Source organism: Myxocyprinus asiaticus, chromosome 37 (genome assembly GCF_019703515.2).
Source record: "Myxocyprinus asiaticus isolate MX2 ecotype Aquarium Trade chromosome 37, UBuf_Myxa_2, whole genome shotgun sequence".
Lineage (NCBI taxonomy): Eukaryota > Metazoa > Chordata > Actinopteri > Cypriniformes > Catostomidae > Myxocyprinus > Myxocyprinus asiaticus.
In genome coordinates, this window is record NC_059380.1 from 30,390,563 (window position 1) to 30,418,319 (window position 27,757).

Sequence of the window (27,757 nt, forward strand, 5' to 3'; positions counted from 1 at the left end):
AAATGAACTGCATTCCAAAAGTGTTGCCTCAAGCATATGGCCGAACCCTAAATTACACATAAGTTCTTTTTCTGTTGATCAGAGTGGATTGGGGGTTACTACACTCAGTGACCTATATGAGAGTGGAGTACTGAGATCTTTTGATAATTTAATTCAACATTTTAAGATTCCTAGATCCTTTAGGTATTTACAGCTGTGCCACTTTCTCCCAAAAATAGTACAGAGCAATGTACACCCCCCTAAAGCGGCAGATACTCTGGAAATGGTGATTACTGCTTTTGGGAAAGGTCATGAAGCATCAGTGTATTACTCCCTGTTGATTCAGAGTCTGGGGGATGGAGCTTCGTCTTCTCTCGTGATTGTGGAAGAAGGATTTAAATCTGGTATTGGAGGAGGGAGTGTGGGCCAGGATCCTAAAAAGCATCAAGTCTGCATCTAGAGATGCAAGGGTCCGTCTGATGCAATTTAAGATTTTGCATCGGTTCTACTGGACCCCTCTAGATTGTATAGGTTGGTTCTTAAAGACACACCCACCTGCTGGCGGTGTCAATCAGAAGACTGGGACACAATACATGTATTTTGGGGATGTGTAAAGATCTAAGAATTTTGGTAGAGGGTTCAGAAATTTATGAGTGAGGTGCTGAACACTGAACTTTCATTTAGCCCCAGACTCTGTATCCTGGGTGATGGGATGGACATTGGGGACAGTTATTTAAAAAGTTGGGTCCTAACCGGAGTCATGATTGGTAGCCTGACACGTCAGTGCACCTCTTCAGAAGTGTAACTATGCGTCGTGTCGAAGCAGACCACGACAAATGTGATTGGTCCACTTTCACCAGAGACCGCCTCCCAGAATGATAACAAGGATGCCTGAGGAAGTATCACATTTTATCCAAGATTATTTTAATATCTATCATAGGCTAACACATTGTATTTGGACTCATGACCATTAAAGCAATTGTCTCAATCAGGAGCATCTGCTGTTTTTTTAATTTTATTCCGTTTGTATTTCATGAAGTTGACTGTACAGGAAATAATCATATTTCATTAGTTATGGAAACGGAATACTTCTATTTTGTCAACAAATTAAAAAGCACCTGGTAAGAGTTGGTTATATTGTTTATATGCATTGTAAATTCTTTAAAACGACACCCATTTTGTGTTATTCAGGCGAGTAGTTAAGCAACTCAAGAGCAAGCATACAGTAATTTCCTTATTTTCTGCCTATAATGCAGGCAACATGTACAATAAGTATGTACCTTCATTTCAACATGATCAAATACTTTGAACTCATTTTGGATGCTACAATAAATTAATAAATACTTTTGAATCCAGAAATTACATTGCTTTTGTTTATTTATGAAACACATTTAGCATTTGGCCGTGTACTCACAGAATGATGCAGACACATCAACGCAAAACTATAAATAATTTGGTTTAGCCGAGACCAAGTCTTAACACTTATAACCTTTATGCACGACACTTAAGTCTATGAATAAGAGCAAAATGATATCATTCTTAGAATTCTGACACACTTAAGTCTAAAAATTTACTCTAAGCGGCTTTTTACATACAGGCCCCGATCTACTTGGAAGAGAAGTACTTAAACATACAGATGTATTTACTAATTCATGTGTAACACCTCAAACTGCACACAATCAACATTTCTGAAAAAAATCTAGACTTTATTCCATTGACATTTTAGACTGCTTTGTGCTGGTTAGTGGCAAACACTGTCATAATGACATATGATATCATCTACACCATCACACAGTAAAACACATAATACTATAAAAGTTCCAAGAAACATAAAAATTCTTGTTGGCACTGTATGTGACTTTTCTCAGCAGAGTCACACATGGATATAAATACGTTTTCAAAGGTCACAGAGAACATAACATTTCAAAAAGAATGTCCACATCCATGGTTAAGAAACATTTCAACTTCAAAGAATGTTATTGTAAATCATTAAAAATCAAAAGAAACATGGTCAACATACTAAACTGCTTTATGAATAAAGAGAATAAGGCAATAATATGTGCAAGGAAAAATAGAAAACACAATCTTTATTAACAAGTCACCTGAAAAGGGAAAAGGGTGATCACTGTTCATACCCAAGTTTATGATTCTTAAAGCTTTAAATGCACCTTTACCACCCTATGGGGGTGCCAGTGATCTTCTGGATCTAGACTACAAATCAATGACCTGAAGTACTGTGAACCCTATCCACCTCTGGAGCCAGGCAGTCCAGAGGGACTGTGTTTGCAGTAAATGAACGGTTAGAACGCGTTTCCTAAATCAATAGCAATAGCAAAATCTAAGAGCACAAAAATAACTTTTGTGCCATTGAAGAGACCCATGAAGCGATCTCCTTTTAGCTGTAGAGTCAGGTTTACTTAAACATTTTGGATCATTACACCATTAATGCAGTTGAACAGGTAAGCAGTTAACCCATGGGGTCAAGAACATAGTTTTTCCAAACATCGAATCAGTAGCTCCATCACTCGATGCTGCAAATTGTGATGAGAATCTGTTTACTGAAATTTAACAGTTTAAAGTTCTCAGATGGTAAAGTTGCACCCGTGTTCAGCTCATTCAGTTATAATTCATCATGAGGTATCTTCAGGGCATGATCACAAAGATCTGTAAACAGAATGACAATTTGTTTTAAATTACTTAAGTAATAAAAGAGATGCAAGTGCATATGTGTGGACAGGTTACGCCACTTCTAGCTGTGGTGGAATAAATACAACACTGACCCCATTTACATGCAGGTTCATCTGGGTTTTGCAGAAAGCAGCATTATGAAACATCAAGTAAACGATAACACTGCTTTCCCAACATAGTTTAAGGGATTCAGAGAAAGCGGTTTCACCAAGGTTTCTCTTTGAGAATGCCGCTTATGTGGTCAAGTAAATGCATAAGCAGCATTCTTACATGTTTTTGAAGAGTGCACATGTGCTTGGAACAGATCGGATAACTAACATCATAGGATGAAGCCCTACATCATATCAACAAGTTAGTGCTGTCAACAGGGCTGAGAAAATAAATTCAAATTTTTCACTGAAATATTTCCAATATTTGAATTATATTAAAAGACATTTTTTCAGGTAGGGGTAAAAATCTACAAGACATATGGGCCTGAATTCACAAAGATTTTTATCTTACCTCTAGGAGTTCTCAAAATAGTTCCTAGCTAATAGTTCTTACTTAAAATCCATTCACAAAACTGCTAAGAGCAAGTTTTACAAAGGAAATCTTAAGTTAAGAGTAAAGCGGAGTTGACCTCGTTGCTATGGATGGCGTCACATATTTTATAAGTGTGCTCTTTTAAACTGCCCAAAGTGATTGCAAGACAGGGAGGATGGATGGATGGATGGATGAGACAGAGCAAGTGAGAGATAGATAGACAGACAGACAGACAGATAGAAAAGATGGAAAGAGTGTTGGATGGATAGTTTGTTTGTTTGTTGAATATTTCTTCATCCTGTGTTGGTGCAATGAAACAAACGTGCGTCCCATTGAGTCATTATCAGCTTTAAACGCTAAGGGGCTGTAACCATAGAATTTCAAAGGCCAGAGCTGAACGCCTCTGTGGAGGTGTGGGCATGGTTGAGCGCCTGTCTGGGGAGAGAGAAAGCGGTAAGAACATCCACCTGAGATGAATGTTCACAGTGAGAGTCGGTGGGGGGGGGGTTGTGTCCCTCCGAGAGAGCCCAGCTGAGAAGCTGCATGTTTGTTGGCCGCTGCCATTGTTCTTGTATATTGAAGCACCTTGAGTTTGTGTGCGTGTGAAGCTTTCCCGTTGCGCTGTAAAGCGAACAAGTTTTTGAGTTTAATAAAAGACACTCCTGTGTGGGAATCGCCGTCTTCCGCTTTGTCCTTATGATCCAAATACGAACATATGTTACAAACTCAAAGCTGTTTCTCGCAATGTCACGGCCATTCAGTTCGAGGCAGTACTGCTTGTTTTGCCAACCAACATAAGAATTATAAACAAGAACAAACAATGATTTGCTGGAGGAACGCAGCAATGAGGACCATGATAAACACTATTCTGCAACATTTAGCGTTCACGAGGACATCCATGCATTTGTTGAGCGAGCATCATTAGGCAGCATATTCAAACAATTTTAACTTCGGAAAACTGTAAAGCTGAGCCTGTGCTTTAATTTAATGTGCTGTTAGGCTAGCCCATATTTTCTATTTTTAAACAGGATTATCAAATGTGAATTAATATAAACTCAACAAAAAAAGAAACATCCTCTCACTTTCAACTATTTTTATTTTCAGCAAACGTAACATGTGTAAATATTTGTATGAACATAAAGATTCAACAACTAAGACATAAACTGAGTTTCACAGACATGTGACTAACAGAAATGGAATAATGTGTCCCTAAATAAAGGGGGGCTCAAAATCAAAAGTAACAGTCAGTATCTGGTGTGGCCACCAGCTGCATTAAGTACTGCAGTGCATCTCCTCCTCATGGACTGCACCAGATTTGCCAGTTCTTGCTGCAAGATGTTACCCCACTCTTCCACCGAGCCACTTGAAAGTTCCCGGACATTTCTGGGGGGAATGGCCCTAGCCCTCACTCTCCGATCCAACAGGTCCCAGACGTGCTCAATGGGATTGAGATCCGGGCTCTTCGCTGGCCATGGCAGAACACTGACATTCCTGTCTTGCAGGAAATCACGCACAGAACGAGCAGTATGGCTGGTGGCATTGTTATGCTTGGAGGGTCATGTCAGGATGAGCCTGCAGGAAGGGTACCACATGAGGGAGGAGGATGTCTTCCCTGTAACGCACAGCATTGAGATTGCCTGCAATGACAACAAGCTCAGTCCGATAATGCTGTGACACACCGCCCCAGACCATGACGGACCCTCCACCTCCAAATTGATCCCACTACAGAGTACAGACCTCAGTGTAATGCTCATTCCTTCGACGATAAACGGGAGTCCGACCATCACCCCTGGTGAGACAAAACCACGACTCGTCAGTGAAAAGCACTTTTTGCCAGTCCTGTCTGGTCCAGCGAAGGTGGGTTTGTGCCCATAGGCGACGTGGTTGCCAGTGATGTCTGGTAAGGACCTACTTTACAACAGGCCTACAAGCCCTCAGTCCAGCCTCTCTCAGCCTATTGCGGACAGTCTGAGCACTGATGGAGGGATTGTGCGTTCCTGGTGTAACTCCAGCAGTTGTTGTTGCCATCTTGTACCTGTCCACAGGTGTGATATTCGGATGTACCGATCCTGTGGAGGTGTTGTTACATGTGGTCTGCCACTGCGAGGACGATCAGCTTTCTTCCTGTCTCCCTGTAGCGCTGTCTTAGGCGTCTCACAGTACGGACACTGCAATTTATTGCCCTGGTCACATCTGCGGTCCTCGTGCCTCCATGCAGCATGCCTATGTTCACGCAGATGAGCAGGGACCCTGGACATCTTTCTTTTGGTGTTTTTCAGAGTCAGTAGAAAGGTCTCTTTAGTGTCTTAAATTTTTATAACCGTGACCTTAATTGCCTACCGTCTGTAAGCTGTTAGTGTCTTAACGACCATTCCATGGGTGCATGTTCATTAATTGTTTATGGTTCATTGAACAAGCATGGAAAACATCGTTTAAACCCTTTACAATAAAGATCTGTAAAGTTATTTGGACTTTTACAAAATTATCTTTAAAATACAGTTTCCTGAAAAAGGGGCGTTTCTTTTTTTGCTGAGTTTATATGTATATCATTGTTTCATATGTTATTTTCTCCTGGCAATAAAAACGTAAGAAAAAGTAAACCAAATTATTATTTATGGAAGCATCACATGAAATATTTTAATAAGAATCACAATTTGCCATTACATGAATAAGGCTGGAAGTATTGCGACCACATTATTTGTATAATATGTCTCAATATGCATTTGAGTTTTATGCTACATGTAATAACCAGAAAAGTTATGCAGTTCAAAATGTAAGTTCTTGTCACAAAAGACAAAAACAAAAAACTCTGCTTTGTTATTCATTATCTGTCTTATTTTATTAGTAAGTATTATTTGCTATTCGATGTTGCCCAAAAGCTCAATGTTATTTTTCGGAGTGACTGTTTGCACCCAGATCTAAATAATGCCTGCAAACAGTTCAGTGATAGTGTTGCTGTAGTAGCTCAGGGCGTAAACAATCTGATATAATGTGGGCTGAAATGCCTTCACAAGCCTGGGACTCGGGAATGCCCATACCCAAAGCTCTTCTGGAGGATTGTGAGGACCCAGTTTACCCCACAGTAAAACTTAAGTATATCAAGATCTGTGTTCGAAGAATTGTGTTCCAAGGTCTATTTTGTTGGGCCAGTCACACCAAGCCATCATACACTCCTAACACGTGCACGAATGGTTAAAACATGTCATCGTTCTGGGTTTCCATCACCTTAATGCTCATTTTAACTAATGCAAAACTCTAACAAAATCAAATTTTTAGCGAATTTTGTGAATTTATTTGCATAAAGCATTTCCATTTAGGATTTCTTATGCGCAATTTCTAAATGCGCATAAAAATAGTTAGCTAATGCCAGCCACATCGTGAAATGTTTTTATATGAATCAGCAGGATATATATAACTTACTACGTGTATTAAAACAAACAAGAAGATTAGAGAAACAGGTCTCGAACCTGCAGCCTGTCGTACATGTCGTACCGAGCACACAACCACCAGCTTATCAGTCCACATAAGATGATTTCAAGAACTTGAGCTTTTCTCTACTCCACACCATCCTCTGTAACTTTAAATCATATCATATGAGCACATATACTGTATATTTAATTATGCATATAAGCAGGGTTTTATTTGACCACTGTATTGTAGTCTATCACTACCGACTTGCCAGGTCAATTATAACACGGGTTAACGCCATTAATTAGCCTATGCGTAATTTTTTTCAGTATGGCTAACAAATAAAATAATGAATGTTCACAATGTATTTTCATTTTTATTTTCAGGAAGATAATTAGATAACTAATATCTATGAAGCAACAGTTTTTTTATTTATTGAAAAAGGTTGACATTCTAAAAAAATGTTCTATATACCAACTCATGAGCTAACTAAGCTTTAATGCTGCTATTAATTTTGCATTGTTTGATCACCTTCTACATATCAAAATGTTAAAAATACAATACAAATAATAATATTAACAATGTTAATCATAATAACCCTCACTTTCTTCACACCTTTCTTCAAACCCTTTTCGCCTCCTCGCGGCGATTTTGCTAACGAGTCTCACGTGCGAGAATTTAAAGTTTTTAGGCGGCAGCAACTGGATGAAGAGGATCAGTTTCTTTGAGTACCAACTGTAGCTCTGTTGATCCTTTTAATGCAAGTAAATGAGAAGCAGTGAGAAAGAAATCATTAAGTCCTTTTTTACTATAAATCTCCACTTTCACTTTTCTAAGGCTCTTCTCTTCTAAGAGTTCTTTCAGGGGATTTACATTCTTCATGCATATTGCCACCTACTTGGCAGGGAGGAGAAATTATGGTAAAAAAAAGTACTTAAATATTGATATGTTTCTCACCCACACCTATCCAGGGTTGGGAGGGTTACTTTTGAAATGTATTCCACTACAGATTACAGAATACATGCTGTGAAATTTAATTTGTATTCTGTTAGATTACTCAAGGTCAGTAACGTATTCTAAATACTATAAAAACTCTGCCAGTACAGTAAGACAAAATACACGTTAAAAATACATTCTCAGAAAAACCTAAATATCTTATGCAGTGTTTTTTCTAAAACAACATAAATCTAATTGATCTTGTTTTAAGGATTTTCAGATATTTTTACAGGAAAACAATACAAAAATTATCATCAAGAATATTATTTTTTCCCTAATATCAAAGGTGTTACTAGAAAAAAAGAAATTATGATCCAATGTGAATTTTCTTGATAAAAAAAATGATCGTGCCTGGTAACGTGCATGTAAAATGGCTAGAAATAGCATTTTAGCTTAGCGTAAAGCTGACAATTTACACAAGGTTTATTTATATTTCTTCTGCTCCAAACTTACTTCAAACTCCTCTGTCTACTTGTATGAATGTAACACATCATAAGAGTTTCACTGCTGTTCAAATGCACTTTGGATCGCATCATTTATATGTATACATTTTTCCATCTGAAAGGACTAAATATTAAATGAAACAAATGATAATAAAATGCAAAGTAATCTCTTCAGTAATCAAAATACGTTTTGAATGTAACTGTATTCTAATTACCAATGATTTAAATTGTAACTGTAGTGGAGTACAGTTACTTATATTTTGCATTTTAAATAAGTAATCCTGTTACATGTATTCCATTACTCCAACACTGCATCTATCATATTGCTTTTGAAGACATGGATTTAACCACTGGAGTCATATGGATTACTTTCATGCTGCCTTTGTGATTTGAGCTTCAAATTTCTGGCCACCATTCACTTATACTGAATGGACTACAACAGAACTGAGATATTCTTCTAAAAATCTTCATTTGTGTTCTGCAGAAGAAAGTCATACACATATGATATGGCATGAGGGTGAGAAAATTTGATAATTTTCCCTTAATGTCAAGTTTATTTTAAACTCTACCAAGGCAAATAATAACACGATAGAACTGTAACTGTACATAAATATTTCAAAATGTACAAATTGTCAGTCCTTTGTATTTTAGATAATTAGCATAGCAACAGATCCAATGAAAACATGTGCAGCAATGAAATGCTCAGGAAACAATGAAGGTTGTTATTGTCTTTACATTTTTACATGTCATTAAAGAAAAGTACCAGTTACCAACAATAAAGAGTGAAAAAAAGACCAAAAATAACTGACTTGGAGATTAAATTCCTGGGTTGAATATGATCATTTGAGAGACACTCTTAGGGATTTTAAGGATGACTTCTAAGCCAGTCCCTCCAAGATTTTGCAAAGAATTCTTGCAAATTCAACCAATCTTCGCTTAACGTGGCTTAAATGTACTAAAACAGTGATAAAGACCGAATTCAGATGATTCATACTATATATGCAGATGAGCATAGAATCTGAACGCAACACGCAAAGTCGCACGTTAAGCGATTTCCAGCCAAAGAAAACCGCTATAAAGAAACTTTGCGCATTGCGTTCAAAGTCTGGGCTCATTTGCTTCTCTGTATATAGTATGTATCATCAAGGTGCATACTGAACTCGGTCTTCAAATATCCCCGTTTTAGTACATTAAGCCATTTTAAGCATTTTCACGTTAAGCGTTTTCTTAATGACGGTTTTCTATGGGAAGAAATCGCTTAACGTGCAACTTTGCGCGTTGCGTTCAGATTCTGGGCTCATCTGCTTCTCTGTATATAGTATGCATCATCAATAAGGTGCATACTGAATTTGGTATTCAAATATTACTGTTTTAGTACATTATGCCATGTTAAGCGTTTTTCACATTTTAGAATGTCCCAAATTCCCAGGCTGAATATGAATCCCACTCCTGCCCTGACAGCAAGCATGTTTCGGATCATTTGTGAATCACTCTTAGCGATTGACACAGCAAATTTACCAATGTTAAAATTCAAGTGTTAAGGCATTTCAGAGTAAAGTGTTGAGATTCTAGTGTTAGATTAACATTATTCAGCATTAGACGCTGGTAGAGTGGGTGTAAAATCACAGAGTTACAGGTATATAACACCTGCCAGTGTTATTTTCAACATCCGGGTATTTGGGCAGTGATGTGTGACAGAGGAATTTTTCAGACACCATTTTCCCTCACTTCGCAGAGAGCAGCAACTGGCAAGTAGAACTACTTAAAAGTTTGCATTTTATATCTAAATGTGTTCATCTCTGCATGTTAGTTTAATTATTTTAGACACGGCAACAAATTTACATTTAAACTGCTTATTCTTCTACATCATCGTTGGCTACCTAGAAGCCTGAACTATCCGAAGTTGTCCTTGACCATTACTGTTGGTCATAAAATAGTGTGCATTAATGAGATGTTTAGCATTAAAGAGATGTTTTAATGTCTGCGGGTATATTATTTAGCTGTTTTTCTCATGAAGTTGTTATTTTTGGTGTACACTACCAGTCAAAAGTTTTGAAACACATTCTTTATTTTATTTATTTTTTTCACATTTAGAATAATAGTAAAGTCATCAAAACTATGGAATAACATAAATGGAACTATGGGAATTATGTTGTGACTAAACAAAATCCAAAATAAATCAAAATTGTGTTATATTTTAGCATCTTCAAAGTAGTCACCCTTTGCCTAGAATTTGCAGACATGTACTCTTGACATTTTCTTAACCAACTTCTTGAGGTATCACCCTGGGATGCTTTTTAAACAGTATTGAAGGAGTTCCCATCTATGTTGGGCACTTATTGGCTGCTCTTCTTTATTATTTGGTCCAAGTTATCAATTTAAAAAACTTTTTTTTTATTTTTTTTTTATTTTATTAAATTGTAGTTTAATGAAATAAATTAATTTTATAATATTAATAATAAATTAACACAATTATGTTTTTGTCTTCAAAACTAATTTCAAACATTTAAGCATACACCTTCAGATCAAAAGATTTTTAAGATCATGAGAAACATTTCAGCCAAGTGTTTCAAAACTTTTGACCGGTAGTGTATGTCTGGGCATGTTACGGCAACTTGTGAATTTGCACCGCATATCTGTCTCACTTTAGGCAAATTTTAGTGCACTGTAAGCAGCCACTCATTCTTATAATCAGGTCAACAGTACTATTTATTACTTAATGTTGCCAACTGTCCAGTATTACTCAGCATGTCTCGTATTTTGACCGAAATGTGGGCTCTTAGCTCCTTGCATATATCGGACACGAACATCGCGTCAAAAGCAGATAGATCCCATTTTAATAAATTAAGCTGTTAGAGTAAATGGATGCCACGATCCCTTTTGCTCTGCACGTGCTGTTGCTACTTCTGCCATCAAGACAAATTAACAGTTTAGATTCTAGAATTTTACATTTAGAACGTTCGCATCCAGTGTAGACCGCCTAAAGCCATTGCGGCGTGTCGCATCAATGGACAGGCCTGGTGTAGCTAGACAGTGTGTAATAAAGTGGCTTCAAAACCCCCAGCTGACATGCAATCCTATCGAATGCCGAAATGTTGAAGGGAAACCCCCTCACCGGAGACCGTTCTGTATTGAAAAGCATTGAAAATTTGGCAATCCTTATTATTTTTATTATCCATTAAGTTGTATTTAACAGCTGCTAATTGTGACCATGATAATGGTGTTGTGTTCATCTTAAAAATGGAAATTAGAAACCAATTAATTAGAGGTTTGTTTTTATTTTTAGCCTTTAGGGTGGCCACAAGGAATCCAGAGTAGAAAGTAATCCCATTGGTAAGTACAGATGAAACCAAATTAAAGAATTTTCATTTTTGGGTGAACAATTCATCTCATCATTTACTCACCCTCATGCCATCCCAGATGTGTATCACTTTTTTTCTTCTGCAGAACACAATTTTTAGAACAATATTTCAGCTCTGTAGGTCTATACAATGCAAGTGAATGGTGACCAGAACTCTGAAGCTCCAAAAAGCACATAAAAGCAGCATAAAAGTAATCCATAAGACTCCAGTTGTTAAATCCATGTCTTCAGAAGTGATTTGATGGGTGTGGATGAGAAAAAGTCCTTTTTTACTATAAATTTTTCTCCCTGCCTAGTAGGTAGCGAAATGTGCAAATAATGCAAATCGCCAAAACACAAGAAGATTGTGAAAGTGTAGATTTACAGTAAAAAAGGACTTAAATACTGATCTGTTTCTCACCCACACCTATCAAATCACTTCTGAAGACATGGATTAAACCAATGGAGTCGTATTGATTACTTTTATGCTGCCTTTCTGTGCTTTTTGAGCACATTCACTTGAATTGTATGGACCTACAGGGCTGAGATTTTTGTTCTAAAAATCTTCATTTGTGTTCAGCAGAAGAAATAAAGTCATACAAATTTGGCAAGGCATGAGGATGAGTAAATGATGAGAGAATTTTCATTTTTGGGTTAACTAACTCTTGAAGAGATAATGCCATTGAATCACACCAGTGACAATGAAATTGTCATGAAGAAGTTCCTGAGATATTGGTTTAATGCTTAAGCATAACTTAAGTAAAGTTTTGGGAAATTTTTATACAATTTAATCAATTATTCACTGTGGTTTTACTGTATACCACCTTTAGCAAGACATTTGATTGATAAACAAAACATGTAAGCATTCATTAAATAACTGAACAGATATTCATGGCAATGTTTGTAATTTGAATCCACTTAAAGGTGAATTGCAGTAAAGCGTTTTTTATTTTTCTGAATTTACAGATACTCAAGCATTTCAGCCTCCTCTTTGCACCAGAAACAGCTGCCAAACTGATTAAAAAATGGCTGACTTTTTAATAATGAAAAATCTTCAGACAAGCAGTGACTTCTCTTACGAGTGCTTAAACGTTTGCTGAAGTTTGCCAGAAACCAATACAATGCTGAATCCATGGATGAGCATTCAGGTACGATGTTAATGACCAAATATACATTTATTGTTTAGTGAGCTGAATCATGCTCAATATTTAACACGTAACATTTTAGAAATAGATCTAGTTGTTTTTCACAGGGTAATTACAATACTTATGAAAAATAACACTGGAGTTAAAATTATATAAGATATTGTAACTCATTGCATGGTGTTTTGCTTTTTTCTTTGTCTTGCAGGAGCCTAGAGGAACACTTTGAGAAACAGGAGGGACATCAGCAGCCATACGTTCTGGCTTCAGGGACCAACAAGCTGACAATCAGCAGTTTTTATATTGTGATGGACAAGAAACTGTTGAATATAATTGTTGGCACTGATTTTGTTGATAAGATGCTAGTGTTTGGCAAGATTGTTTGCATATTTCTGAGAAAAAAAAAGATTAACTTTGTTTCACAAATGGAGACTACATTTGTAGAGCACTTTTTGCATTTTCAGGAAAAACCTGATGGGACTGCTAAGCTGCTGTGGGTTTAGGAGCTAATTTTAGGGTTAAAATGCTTCATGAATTACTCTTGAAAATGTAGTCAGTCCTATAATTAGGAGTGACACACCCATAATTTTTAAGAGTTGCTCCTAAATGTCCGCATTAGGAGCTACTTTTAGCTTTAGGATTTTTTGTGAATATGGGCCCTGGGTGTGCAGAGTTGTCAAAACCTTTATCTCCGGTGTAATTGGGTTGTTTTGGTTCGTGGGAGAGTTAACTGCATCTCTAACCAACTTAGCAATAATAAAAACACCCTCGTGATTCAGACAATACTCTTTTTAAAGATCTATGTCAATAATAATGTTTATAATATTATAATGTAATATTTAAATGCATCGACTCAACTGTGATTCAAGCGATACCTTTTAAAAATAACAACATCATAATAATATTCTAAAACATTGTTTTTAATGTGGATTGACAATAGCAGGCATGCTTCAGATCATTTGTGAGTCACTCTTAAGGGTTTAGAAGTCTTCAGGAGGACCTCTAAGCTGTCATGGGTTTAGGAGCTACTTTTAGCGTTAAAATGCTTCATAACTTACTCAGATGAAAATTGTCATTTCTGAGATGAAAAGAGTCCTATAATTAGGAGTGACACACCCCCAATTTTTAAGAGTTGCCCCTAAATTTCCACATTAGGAGCTACTTTTGGCCTTAAGATTTTTTGTGAATACATGCCCTGATTTTTAAATCGCTGCTGTCTCCTACATCCACAAGAGGGCACAACAAATCAATATAAACCAATTAGCACTGTGTTATAGTGATTTTTTTTATTGCAAACAACATATCTGGCCGTTAACAGATGTGTGTAAAATGATTAAGTCAAAAGATTTAGCCAGTTTATATTCTCAAATATTAAGTAAAAAAGTAAAACGAGAAAATAAACGCTTTAAAAGACGGTTCTATGTTAACTTAGTGTTGCATAGAAGCCTATACAGGGGCTATGGTACTACCACAAACTCCAGCTTCATAATACCGGCGGTTCCACAGTGTTTTTCATTAAATACAGTTATATGTACGTACCTAATGCTTATGCAGTGAGACAATGATAAGGGAGCAAGGCATAGTTAAGACACAACCACCAAAGACCTCCACTCTCTGGGGGCAGTTCACTCCAAATGCCACCGTCTTTTTCTAAACAAGCATGCGCTAAATGTATGCTTTAGCCGTTGTACCGTATCTCATGTTTTTTCAGTGTCTCGTGCAGTAACTATGATTTTTTTTTTCTTTTCCAGATGTGTCAATTTAAAAGGAAATTCAACCTTTAAAATGTGTCAAGACACCCGCATTCTTCTTTATGGACACTTTTCACAGACGTGTTATGGCACGTTTCCGCCTTATTTAACAGCGTAAATATAGCAAACTTTTTTATATTTCCAATTTTTAAAATATTTAGTGTAAATGTATAACATTGAACTTTGTATTATATTACCCTAGAGTAAGTTTTAAAAATCGAGTTATCACAACTGCGATGAGGCTTCTAACACAGCTGCTGAGGGAGTGACAGAAAATGTAGCTTATTTCTCTCTTCTTACTGCTGTTATCCAGAAATCTATATCTATATCTTCCTTTGAAAAGCCTTGAAATCGTAATCACTGAAATTGTCTTTTGCTGTTGGAGCAAACAGGTATGCAAAAAATTACATTTGTTGTTGTCTCCATTCACCACCATTCAAGTTTACCCAACTATGATTCTATTTCCGCTCTGCAAACCCAAATATGTGAAAAGGGTCCATTAGTTACACTGCGTCTGTTTTAGCCCAAGAATGTAAGTCATCATCAGTGCTTGGTACACATCTAGAATTCAAACACTTCTAGGAGTACAGTGGGAAAAGGGAAAAGCACATACACTGTAAACTATTCTAAGTTATACACACAAATAAAAAATTCCCTCATGTCTGTGTACAGTATCTGTGCATTGGGGTAATTCTGGAGTTTGACGTAAGAGGAAAACCCCGCTATTGCAGCACAATTCAGGTGCAAATCACGAAAGTAAACACAGCAACAACTCTGGAATATCGGCTGTTTCTAAAAGGTAACCCCCAGCAGGCAAAGTCTAGCGAGAGTCTCATTCACTGTTAAGTGCCTAGAATATCAAAATTCACTAAAGGAGGTAGATCCATTTCCTTAACTATGGAATAGTCTTCCTAGCCTTGTTCAGGACTCTACATACTCTCTCAGTTTAAGTCTAGACTAAAGACTTCAAATCATAGTTATGCTGCATTAGTCAGGTCTGCCGGAAACTAAAACACTTCTCATATTCTATTACGCTGCTTTTACATTGAATGGCATCTACACTTATATTCTATTTGCTTTTCCGTCACATCTTCGGGATACATATCCTGAGGTTACCAGATCCAGCTCCGGTCCAACCCGATGTCCACTCCCACTGCTATGGTTTGCTGAATGATGACCACTAACTGCAGCCTGTACCAACCAGAGAGCGTGGGCGTGCTGCCTTGATGTCTCCTGCCTACTTCTATGGCAACTATCTTCTATGGCAGCATCCTTCCTGAAATTATGCCTAGAATGCTCTACATAGACAGCAGCTCCGTGCATCATTCAAATAGCACTCCTCACACTTAGTGCATGAGAGACTCGACTCGTAACTGTGACTCAAGATGGTGCCGAGTATGGCTGCTGCGTTGCGAGCTCCGACACAACATGGTAGTGTTTTGTTTGTTTTGTTTACAATTCTTATGTTTTTTGTCTTGGATGTTGTCTGCCTTATTGTCTACGACAGACAAACACATTTGGACATTGGTTCAGCAATTTCACACCGTAAACCGGACTTCAAATTCCTCAATGCCGACCCGCTGTTTACAAACACGCAAGCGGAGCCCTTTGTCTGTGCTGCACGGCCGCGGTAACGCAGGAGGAAAAGGGGAAACAGAGCCGGCGTTCTCATCAGAGTAAGACGCCACACAAATCGACCCCCGCTACCCAGTATTCTACTGGCAAATGTTCAGTCTTTGGATAACAAGCTCTGCGAGCTGAAAGCGCGGATCTCTTTCCAACGAGAGACGAGGTACTGCTGCATTATCTGCCTTACGGAAACTTGGATGTCTGCGGAGATTCCAGACTCAGCCATTGAACCCGCAGGGTTCTCCGTGCACCGAGCGGACAGAGCGAAAGACCTCTCAGGTAAAAGCAGAGGTGGTGGTGTATGTTTTTTGATCAACAAATCCTGGTGTGATCAGAGGAACGTACATTCTATCAAGTCTTTCTGCTCTCCTGATCTGGAATTTCTCATGCTTCTGTGTCGACCATTCTGGCTACCGAGGGAATTCACAGTGGTCATTATCACTGCTGTGTACATCCCGCCACAAGCCGCCACAGACCGGGCACTCAAGGAACTGTATGGGATTATAAGCAAGCAGGAAACCGCGCACCCTGATTCCCCGGTTCATTGTGACCGGGGACTTTAATAAAGCCAGTTTCAAATCAGTCGCACCAAAATACCACCAGCACATTAGTTTCAACACACGAGGGGACCGGGTTTTGGACCATTGCTACTCTCCCTTCCGGGATGGCTACAAATCCCTCCCCCGCCCACCATTTGGCAAATCGGACCAGTCTTCCATTCTGCTTCTGCCCGCTTACAGGCAGAAACTGAAACAGAACGATCCAGTGCTGGTTGGACCAATCAGACTCTACGCTACAAGACTGTTTTGATCACACGGACTGGGAGATGTTCCAGTCCGCCTCTGATGACGACATCAAGCTTTACGCTGATAGCGTAATGTGTTTCATCAGAAAGTGCGTAGAGACCAGAACAACACGGATCTATCCAAACCAGAAGCCATGGATAAATAGTGATGTTCGCGTGGCACTTAATGTGCGGACCTCCGCTTTTAATTCCGGGAACGTGGAGGAGCATAAACAAGCCAGTTATGCCCTCAGAACAGCAAAATGCCAGTACAGGAACAAGACTGAAGGACAGTTTAACACCACCAACTCTAGAAGCATGTGGCAGGGAATTAACATCATCACGGACTTTAAAGGGAATAAAAACTCCGCCATGAACACCGCTGCCTCTCTCCCGGATGAGCTAAATACTTTTTATGCTTGTTTTGAGGGAAATAACACCGCCCTCGCGGAGAGAGCTCTCGCGGTCGAAGCTACAGAGGTTAGTTCATTCTCCGTCTCTGCAGCGGATGTAACCCGATCCTTCCGACGGATGAATATCCACAAAGCCGCGGGCCCAGACGGCATTCCGGGCCGCGTCATCAGAGCGTGCGCGAACCAGCTGGCTGGTGTTTTTAACGGACATTTTCAACCTTTCCCTCTCTTTGTCTGTAGTCCCCACATGCTTTAAAACATCCACCATTGTGCCTGTTCCAAAGCAATCAAAAATCACTTGCTTAAATGCCTGGCGTCCTGTTGCTCTGACCCCCATCATCAGCAAATGCTTTGAGAGACTAATCAGAGATTACATCTGCTCTGTGCTGCCTCTCTCTCTAGACCCATTGCAGTTTGCTTACCGCAACAACCGCTCCACTGATGATGCCATTGAATCTACAATACACACTGCTCTCTCCCACCTGGAAAAAAAGAACACTTATGTGAGAATGTTGTTTGTAGACTACAGCTCAGCATTCAACACCATAGTGCCCTCCAAGCTAGATGAGAAACTCCGGGCTCTGGGCTTAAAAAGCTCGCTGTGCAGCTGGATCCTGGACTTCCTGTCAAGCAGACACCAGGTGGTTAGAATAGGCAGCAACATCTCATCACTGACCTTCAACACTGGAGCCCCACAGGGCTGTGTTCTCAGCCCACTCTTGTATTCCTTGTACACACATGACTGTGTGGCAACACATAGCTCCAATGCCATCAAGTTTGCTGATGACACGACGGTGGTAGGTCTGATCACTGACAATGAAGAAACAGCCTACAGAGAGGAGGTGCACACCCTGACACACTGGTGTCAGAAGCACAACCTCTCCCTCAACGTCAGTAAGACAAAGGAGCTTGTGGTGGACTTCAGAAGAAAAGACAGAGAACACAGTCCCATCACCATCAATGGCGCACCAGTGGAGAGAGTCAGCAGCTTCAAGTTCCTGGGTGTCCACATCACTGAGGAACTCACATGGTCCATCCACACTGAAGTCGTTGTGAAGAAGGCTCATCAGCGCCTCTTCTTCCTGAGACGGCTGAGGGAGTTTGGAATGAACCGCCATATCCTCACACGGTTCTACACCTGCACTGTAGAGAGCATCCTGACTGGCTGCGTCTCCGCCTGGTACGGCAATAGCACAGTCCACAACCGCAAAGCACTGCAAAGGGTGGTGCGAACTGCCAGACACATCGTCGGAGATGAGCTTCCCTCCCTCCAAGAAATATATACCAGGCGGTGTGTGAAAAAAGCTCGGAGAATCAGAGACTCCAGCCACCCGAGCCATGGGCTGTTCTCACTGCTACCATCAGGCAGGCGGTATCGCAGCATCAGGACCCGCACCAGCCGACTCCATGATAGCTTCTTCCCCCAAGCAATCAGACTTTTGAACTCTTGATCTCCCACGATCAAAATACATCGCACTGCACTTTATTATTCTTACTCTTATATCTCACACCGGACTGTCATAAATTATTATTATATTATATTCTCTCTTAACAACTTACTATCATCCGACAGCCTGAATGTCAATACAGTACAATACAACCTTCTGTACATTCTATATATACTTTTTTTTATTGAATAATGTGTATCTACATTGTGTGCATTGTATACTGTACAGTGTATGTTATTATTTGTATATTGTGTTGTGTGTAATTATGTGTATATTAGACTTTAAATTGTGTTGTGTTAATTTGATGTTATTGTAAATTGGTATATGTCTCATCACTGTCACGACTGCTATGTTGATCGGAACTGCATACGATACTACCTTATTTTACCTAATTTAACCAAAACGCTGAAATATTCTTCTAAAAATCATAATTTGTGTTTTGCAGAAGAAAAAGTCATACACATCTGGGATGGCATGAGGGTGAGTAAATAATGAATGAATTTTCATTTTTGGGTGAACTATCCCTTTAAGCTCAATCGAAAGCATTTGTGGCATAATGTTGATTACCACAAAAATTAATTGACACGTTCCTCCTTTTCTTTTTTTTTTTTTTAAAGAGGTTACAATGGGGCACTTACAATGGAATTGAATGGGGCCAATTTTTGAACATTAAAATACTCACCGTTTCAAAAGTATAGCGGATAGGATACGCGTGTAAACTCACTCAAAGTGATAAAATCACTAACAAACCTTTTCTGAGTAAAGTTATAGCCAATTTTACAACTTTGTTACCATGACGATGTAGTCAACACACCCTAAAATGACTGTAATAATGTCAATTTAAACAACTTTACAGCTCAAATAATACACAAGTTTTAACAGAAATAATGCAAGTGCTTTTATAAAATTATAAGTTTCACATTTCTGCCTTTTAACCCTCCAAAATTGGCCACATTCACTTTCATTGTCCCCATTCACCTCCATTGTAGGTGCCTCACTGGAATCTCAATGTTTTTTTTTTAAAAAAAGGAGGAACGAGTTTTGTTTTATTTTTGGTAATTAACATTATGCCACAAATTCTGTGGACTGAACTTAACATGTATTGAATCCGAAACATTCCTTTAAATTACCTCAGGAAATATGCATCTCTATGCTTTGTAACTCTATGCTGTATACAAATAAACAGCTTTTAGTCCGAGTAAAACAGTTTGCCTGCTGTATTCTATTCATTTATTCATTAATATTAGCGATTGTCTATGTGGATATTTCTGACATTACCCTTTTTGCTGTGCTTTAATTATCCGGTTCCATGACTGAATGTTTTTACTACGAGTATGACGAAACATCACTTGTGAAGAGTTGTGTTTGACAGCGGTCTAAAGTTTGTTAGATCAGTAATATTATTATAGGACAGAATATATAAACTTGTTGCATAATGTACTTTGTAAAGGCAAAATATTCTGAATTGGCCACTTTAAATACTTTTACCGTCACTATGAAGTTGCTTTGAGTGTAAGCAAATGTGTTTTGGTGTGTGTGCATTTGAACGGCCAACATTGATTCCGTATAAATGATGTATATAAGTCGCTTCAGACTATAAGTTGCTCACTGTAAAAACTGAAATTGCATTTTATCCACCTTACGGGGGTTTATGAGTCACAGAAACTCAAAATGTAAATTACTTTGCATCTATATAAAAACATATGTTAGACCAACAATATTCCCCTAAATGTGTTCCCAACTATGCAAACAGAGTTGTCTGAACAAACAATTTCATATTGAACAGAGTTGCTGATGTGTGAGTTCCCACCATGCATTGCAACATGAATAAATTATGTGGTTAGTGTTCTTATTTCTTGCTGTTTGCTGAATTTATTTATGCTGTTTTTGTTGGGTGGGGGGGTGCCACTGTTAGTTAAAAGTTGAGTGGTGATGTTAGGAACTCATCTTTTAACTTGAAGAGGCTTGTTGATTGTCACCGTTATTGAGGTTTGTGTTAAGGGTTGAGGTCTATTGTGTGTCTATGTCAAACAATTGTACTGCCATGCCTTGCAAGACATACCTCTCCCTTCAGAGGCAACTCTGAACTTAACTTCATATAAAAGTTAAGACAAAATGAATGTTCTCATATTGGGAATTGTTAGTTGGCTGAACTAGAAATTAGTAGTTCTCTCAACAAGAATTTATTTTTTAATTTAGCAAACAAATTCACATTGACTAAATGCAATGTTACCGAGGATAATTATTAAAACGTCGCTGAGAGAACCCAAAAATCTTACTGCATCAGGTTGCGTTTAATTTTTAAGTTTGCTCAACATTTTTTTTTTTTTTTTACAGTGCAGGACATTTCAGATGATGAAAAAACTTGACTTATATTCCGGAAAATATGGAACTCCACTGGCCACTAGGGCTGGGCGATATGGCAAAACATTTTTTTAAAACTTTCAAACTTAAGGACGATTCAAGATTCAATTTTACAACTTTTAAATGTACTCAACTAAAAAGTAACTCAAACATGATTCAAATTACATGTTCTTCATTAGAATGCAAGTCAACCTAGAGATAGTTATTTTCATTATACAGTAGGTGTGCGAGAAAATTGCACAAAAATACTGCACCACACAAGAAATTGTCAACAATGTAAAAAATGTAAATCTAATAAACCCAGATGTTGAGAAATAATAGTAAAAAATATGAAAATGTAGGTATTACATTTTTAACTGAACCAAGTCTATCTAGAGAGTTATCTAGAAATTAATATCTAGAGATCAAGTTTATCTAGAAATAATCACTGTATATCAAACAATTTGCATGTTTAATCATCATTCGCTGCTGCTGAGCAGAACAGCAAAGGAGCGGTGGATGTTTGATTCTCCCATTTATAGCCTATCCATATGATTTGATATGAAGTGCCCGTAACAGTCACGTAACACACTTTATTTTGGATATTAAAAGAAAGGAGACGCTGGGGCCAGTTATGGTCTTAAGCCGGTATATACATGCATGATGGACGAAGTTAAGCTACCATCAGATTGTACAATCGTACTGGAAATATTACCGGTGTATTTTATATCAGTCTCCATGTTGTTAACCTGTTCCGTTCATTTGGAGCGCACACGTGCAACTGATCAGATTGGATGCAGCACCAAGCGCTACGAACATTTTTCTCTATGTATCTAATTATACTGACATAGGATGGAATACTTCACTGAAATTAACAGATACAAGCTTGAACCTCGGACTACAAGCCTTGTGGATTACAAGACTACATGCCTGAACCTCTGAGTTGAGATGGACTTAACTGCCACAAGCTTCCAGCCGGACTGTGATGCACTTCACTGGCCTCTACCAGCATCATCTTGCTCATAGGATAGACTACACCAGGGGTCGGCAACCCTTTTGACATGGAGTGCCATTTTTTATTTTCCTGGTCAATGGCTGTGCCTATGCGCAAAACAACATGCGCATGTATGTGATTTTTCTGATTTTAATAGTAATATTTTTCATTACAATTTATATTATCAGCATAAAAGTTTGAGTGAAAATTTTGTGCATGACTCGATTATGATATAATCATGATCCTGCATGTGAATTTTCACAGAGCATCTTGTGAATGTGCTTTAAAGACAGAAAACTTGTCCTTTTGTACAAAATGAGTTAACGTCACAAATTTGCTTATTTGATTACTGATCACGAAATTGTGTGGAATCTTACATATTTCTTATATTATGTCATTGTAATCATGTAATCACTAGCGTGCAAGCAACAGAGAGAGAGGAGCAGGTTATTTTATTTATATGAAGTTTTTCTCACCTGCATTTCAATCTACATCTTGATGTAATCCTTCCTCATGATCACGCAGCGTGTTTTCATCAGCTGAATGGGAGGATAAAAACTATTAAAGTGTGACAAGACTCACGCTGCATGTGCAAGCCATTCGCGCATCACGAACCGATCAACTATTTAGTCCTTTTCAGTGAATCGCATCTGCAAAGTCCTAAAACTTTATTTCTAGGTTTAATTTATATTTTGAATAGACTCAGATTTTTGAACCCCACAATGTGGGTTTATGCTTTCTCTTTTAATCGTTTAATGTAATTGAGTGTGACCATGGTTTAAGGACGGTGTACCTGTATGCTGGGTTGGAAATCTCAAGGATTAATATTGGTGTTTTCCTTATTACGTCACATGCTGTTCTGAAAGCAAAAATAAACAAATGAAATGTAGGCTGTCATCCACGCAGCCTGACCAAAGCAAAGCAAAGCAAAGCAGGCGTGTTTACTCGCGCGATTAACCTAAAGTGAATCTTGTTAGTTTTTAACCAGCTAGTGAAATGCAGGCTTCAATATACTGTTATGAGAAAGGGTTTTGGACCAGTGCCAGTTCATAGCAGGCAGGGTTTTCTACTGCAATGCAAAAAATAGAAACCAAGCAACAGACAGTATGTCCTTCACGGCAGATCATGGCAGATTAGGACAGAAACTCTGATTAACATAGAAAATATATCTTTTATCATGTGGCGTTTGCCGTCAGGTTAGGACACGATGTGACTGTAGCAGCCTTCAGCCTCCTCGGTCTATCTCTCTCTGTTTAATTGAGTATTCTGTTTCAAACAAATGAGGCTGGGCATAGAACTGCATCTATTCTCCGACTACAAACTCATCAGACATATTTAGTAAGTTTGGTTCTTTGGTTTGTGTGCAGCTGTGTTGTGTTCTGTTGTTTCTATCACTGTGGTGGACCTGTTTTTAGATAAAAAAATAAATAAAAAATAAATAGTGTTTTCACTTGAACGCCCCATTTTGTGAGCAGAGGCTGTGTGCTCTTGCTCTTGTGCAGTCTCATGAACGTGCAGAGGAGAGCAAAGGTCAGCCAACAGTTTCACTAAATAATACATTAGATTTCAGTTTGTTTCTCATCAAACGCTTTCAGAACAATCATGAGTCTCATGGAATAATTTATTAGACTTAAGAATTTTCATTTGCATCCTTTTGAAGCTTGAAGAGGTGGTCAATATAAACTGCCATAATATGACATCACTGAGCACAAAATTTTTTCACAATTTCTCCCCTTGTGTTAAGAAAAAGAAAGAAATATTGGGTTAAAACGACACGGCGGTGAGTAAACAATGACTGAATTTTCTTATTAGGGTGAACTAACCCTTTAAGAAGGTTTCTCACAATAAAGGATTTCTGGTGTCCATGTAAATGAGCTCACTGCAAGACTTACCATTGAACAATCTAAAGACAAATATCAAGTTACATTGGTTCGATGTTAAATGAATCATGTTTTTTCACTTATGCAGCATTACCTGTCCTCTTACTGCAGAGCTTGTCTTTAACGTTGTCTGTCTCATGAGCAAAGAATTCAATAATTTCATCCTCATGCTGCTCAACAATTGTTTCACACTGTGAAAAAAAAAAAATACAAAGAAAGAGAAAATTACCATTTCTTTAACAAAGTTAGATTATTAATTTAAGAGTTCAGCCCAAAAATCTTTAGAAACCCCTATGACTTTCTTCCACGGAATACAAAAGTACAAAAATATAATGAAAATCAAAGATGAACATGACTTTAAAGCTAGATTTTCAGCAAATAGTGACTTCAATTAAGTCACTCAAATCTATTTAATGACTTCAGAATACAGCATACAAATCATATGGACTACTTTTATTATGCTATCTTTTTCTCTCTCTCTTTGGAGCCCCTGGTGCAACTTTTACTGGAAATGAGCAATGTCAACATTCTGCTTAAATTCTCCTTTGGTGTTTCACAGAAGAAAGCAAGTCATACAGGTTTGGAACGACATGTTTTTTTTTTTAAGTACATCTTCTGTTAAATGTGCTCAAGTCTGTTTTGGCTTAAGAACAAAGGAGACAATTGAAAGTGACATTCTTACAGCAAACTTTAAACTGGAGTTGACTCTAGAGTCAAAGGCCACATCAGAAAGATCCATGGCTGTGCCATCACGGGAAGTATGTCTCACGTATGTCTTGCGATTGGTTGTGGGGTCAACACGTTCACCATAATCCTTCATCTTCTCACAAACCTCTTCCATCAACTCGAGCAGATGACCCTCAGAACGAGCAAAAGGAACCTACGGATATCAAAACAATTATTTCAAATGAAGAGGAAAACGTAAAATTTGGTGCACAAACAACAATGACACTGCCAGGGTGATAAAACACAGAAATTTGTCACCTCTCTGACTGACTGACTGCCATCAGGATTGATCCTAAATGATCCAGTCTGGATAATTTTCTTGGGATCTATTTGTGATATGGCCCATTCCATTTCATCAACTAATGCCCTGCATGCTGTGAAAAAATAGTAACATGTATAGAGTAACTTATGGCATATAATGATTAAGAAACATTTGAGATTTCTAGGTCACTAATCAGATTTTACCAAATATATGATCTGTTAACTTTTCTTGCTTTCTTTGAAGCACACAATATGCTCTTTGGAAGACTCTCAAATAATGCTACGATAAAATGAATCTTCATTGTTTCGTTTATGCCAGCTTGAGTGCATGCTGTGATTAAAATAGTATTCCGGGTTCAATACAATTTAAGCTCAATCGACAGCATTTGTGGCATAATGTTGATTACCACAAAAGAAATAAATAATAATAATTTGGACTTTCCCCTCCTTTTCTTAAAAAAACAAAACAAATTGGGCTACAGTGAGGCACTTGCAATGGAAGTGAATGGGGGACAATTTTTCAAAAGTATAGCCACATGACAAACAATATCGGTGTTAACATGTTTTTATAGTGATAAAATCACCTAACCTTTTCTGTGTAAAGTTATGGCCAATTTTACAACTTCGTTGCCATGACGATGTAATGTCAACAAACCCTAAAACGGCTGTAAAAATGAAGATTTAAATAACTTTAAAGCTCAAATAATACATGAGTTTTAACAGAAGAATTGTTTTTATATAATTATAAGCTTTACATTTCTGCCTTTAAACCCTCCAAAGATTGGCTACATTCACTTCCACTGTAAGTGCCTCACTTTCACCTCGCTTTTTGCTTTTTTTAAAGGAGGGATGAGACAAAATTACTTTTTGTGGTGCAAGGAAATACAATTATACCCATGAGAGAGACCAGTATGTTACAATGATGAGTTACAGGAGACAGAGTTGAAGTTCCAGTCAGTTGAGAAAGAGTTTACTGAAGACAAAATTCTACACATTTCCAAAGGCAAAAGACAGAAACAGAAAATTAGTTGAGGATATAACCTCGAACTAACTTAGATTACAGAAACAACAGTAATTATAGGCATGAGCAAATAAAGTATGGAGATCTTATAGGTGAAACATACAGATAATTCTAAAAATCTTACGAACATGGTGTTCTGTTCATCTATGTGAATGCAATCATTCAAAGATTATATTTTTAAGACACAAAGTCGAGTTGGTAAGCAGAAATGTGTCAGAGGTGAGTCTTCTCTTTAGATAAACTGGTGTCCAGTTCCTCTGACTTCCTCTCACATGATTCTCAAAACTACAAACAATCCCTGCAATGACATCATTAGACAGAACACAACATTTCTCTCAAGGTTGGGACACACTCACTGGGACACAGGCCTTATCCAGCTGAAACAAACATGACAATAGAACAATACGTCCAAATGCAACAGAGCAAAGTTAGGCAGAAATATACTTTGTGATGAATGCTAAGAATGTATTAGTGTCAGTAAAAAAATGACAGAAAATGTAAACCAATAAAACTCTTACTTAAACTGAATAAGTGATCAATTAAATAATTACAACTCACATGTATAGTTGTCCTCTGGGAGCCGGGCTAAATGTGAAAGCACTGTTTTTGCATTCCTGACATGGGTCAGACCCTCAGTCACACCTCAGAGGACAAATACACAAGTTACATGCAACATTTAAGATTATAACATAACCTAAATAAATGTGCATGTTTTAAAAACACCTTAATTACCTTTGGATTATAACAATTGCTAGTGAATGTATTCAAGTCATCAACAGGCCGAAGAGACAGGGGTAAAGCAGCCCCTTCAGTGGTAATCAACATTATGCCACAAATGCGGTCGACTGAGCTTAAATTGTATTGAACCCGGAATATTCCTTTAAACTAAAAGAGGGATATTTCAATGGGAATGTATTTCCTGTATTCGTTGTAGGGACATACAGTACAGTATTCATGCACACATATCTCAATAAATTCTAAGGGGTATGACAAAGTTAAAGTACCTCCACATTTGATGTCTTGTCTGGCTCCTTGAACTAACAATATGTGCAAAGGCAACAATGCACAGAGAACGATAATGTACAAATGTTTTTCCATCGACATCTACAAAACAAACAAACAAAAATGGTTTTGTTAAGACACTTTATTGCACACAATATCATTTTTATTGCAACTGTACTTTTGGTTAGCTGGAATTGCCTATGAATGTCAGCTAACCAAGAGTCTACAACCTTCAGCAAAACCTAATGGGCCAATAAAACATGCACTGTGTCAAAGCATTAACTGATCGCACTACACCACTTCCAAGCATATTTTTAAGTGTTGTGTGATCATACAAACCTTTAACAATAAAGTCGCTGCACGCGCCACATCCGCTCTACGCTAACTGATGACGTGACACTGATGATAGGGGCTGACCCGTGAGCTGCCTCAAACGCCCAGTAATTACATCTGTGCCACGTTCTTGTTGTTGTTCTTCTTCTTCTAGGATTTTATGGCCGATTGAAAGCCACACGGTACATTACCGCCACCAACAGATGTTTAACCTTAAGAAAAAAAAATAAAAAATAAAAAAATAAAACATTCTTTCAAATCCTGGCACTAATGCCAGAAGACATAATTCTATTACTGCTATTCTGTTATTCTATAACAGATTTTGATGTTTCACTTATTTTTTTCCCTTCTGACCAAGGAATGTGGACAAGGAATAGGTGGTTACACCAAAGTATTACACCAAATAATTCCTTCCTTGCTTTATCAAATTTTACATTCACATGGTATATAGTTTCAGACACCCTGACTCTGCAGACTTCTCATAATCCATCTGAATGCTTACCTATCATGTAAAGACAAAGTCCCTTTTAAGGCAGGTCAGTCCACTCGGCAGCCACCTTTGGAACGCTCTCAGGCAGTCTAGGCAGCTATTTTTGTGTCAACAAGCGGCATAAAAGCACATCTCCTATCTACTTGAATGAGGAAAGAACGAAA

The 27,757-nt window shown here is 37.9% G+C and overlaps 1 protein-coding gene across 10 annotated transcripts; it reads right to left on the reverse strand.

Moving 5' to 3' along the window:
* Positions 1 to 1,106: 1,106 nt before the first annotated feature.
* On the reverse strand, positions 1,107 to 27,757 carry cnpy2 (canopy FGF signaling regulator 2). Of its 10 annotated transcripts, none has more exons than XM_051676684.1 (11): positions 27,110 to 27,315; positions 26,773 to 26,872; positions 26,501 to 26,653; positions 26,327 to 26,410; positions 25,897 to 26,066; positions 25,642 to 25,734; positions 24,745 to 24,860; positions 24,443 to 24,640; positions 23,855 to 23,951; positions 22,357 to 22,419; positions 1,107 to 2,643 (listed from the first exon to the last, which is right to left on the reverse strand). In XM_051676684.1, exons 6-10 carry the CDS (start codon positions 25,643 to 25,645, stop codon positions 22,364 to 22,366), a joined length of 471 nt encoding a protein of 156 aa, XP_051532644.1. In that variant the 5' UTR covers positions 25,646 to 25,734; positions 25,897 to 26,066; positions 26,327 to 26,410; positions 26,501 to 26,653; positions 26,773 to 26,872; positions 27,110 to 27,315; the 3' UTR covers positions 1,107 to 2,643; positions 22,357 to 22,363. The 10 variants fall into 10 exon arrangements, 9 of the variants coding, with proteins under 9 accessions (XP_051532644.1, XP_051532645.1, XP_051532646.1 ...); XM_051676685.1 differs by having other exon boundaries at positions 25,893 to 26,066; XR_007895085.1 differs by lacking the exons at positions 25,642 to 25,734; positions 25,897 to 26,066; positions 26,501 to 26,653 and adding exons at positions 22,674 to 22,739; positions 27,606 to 27,756.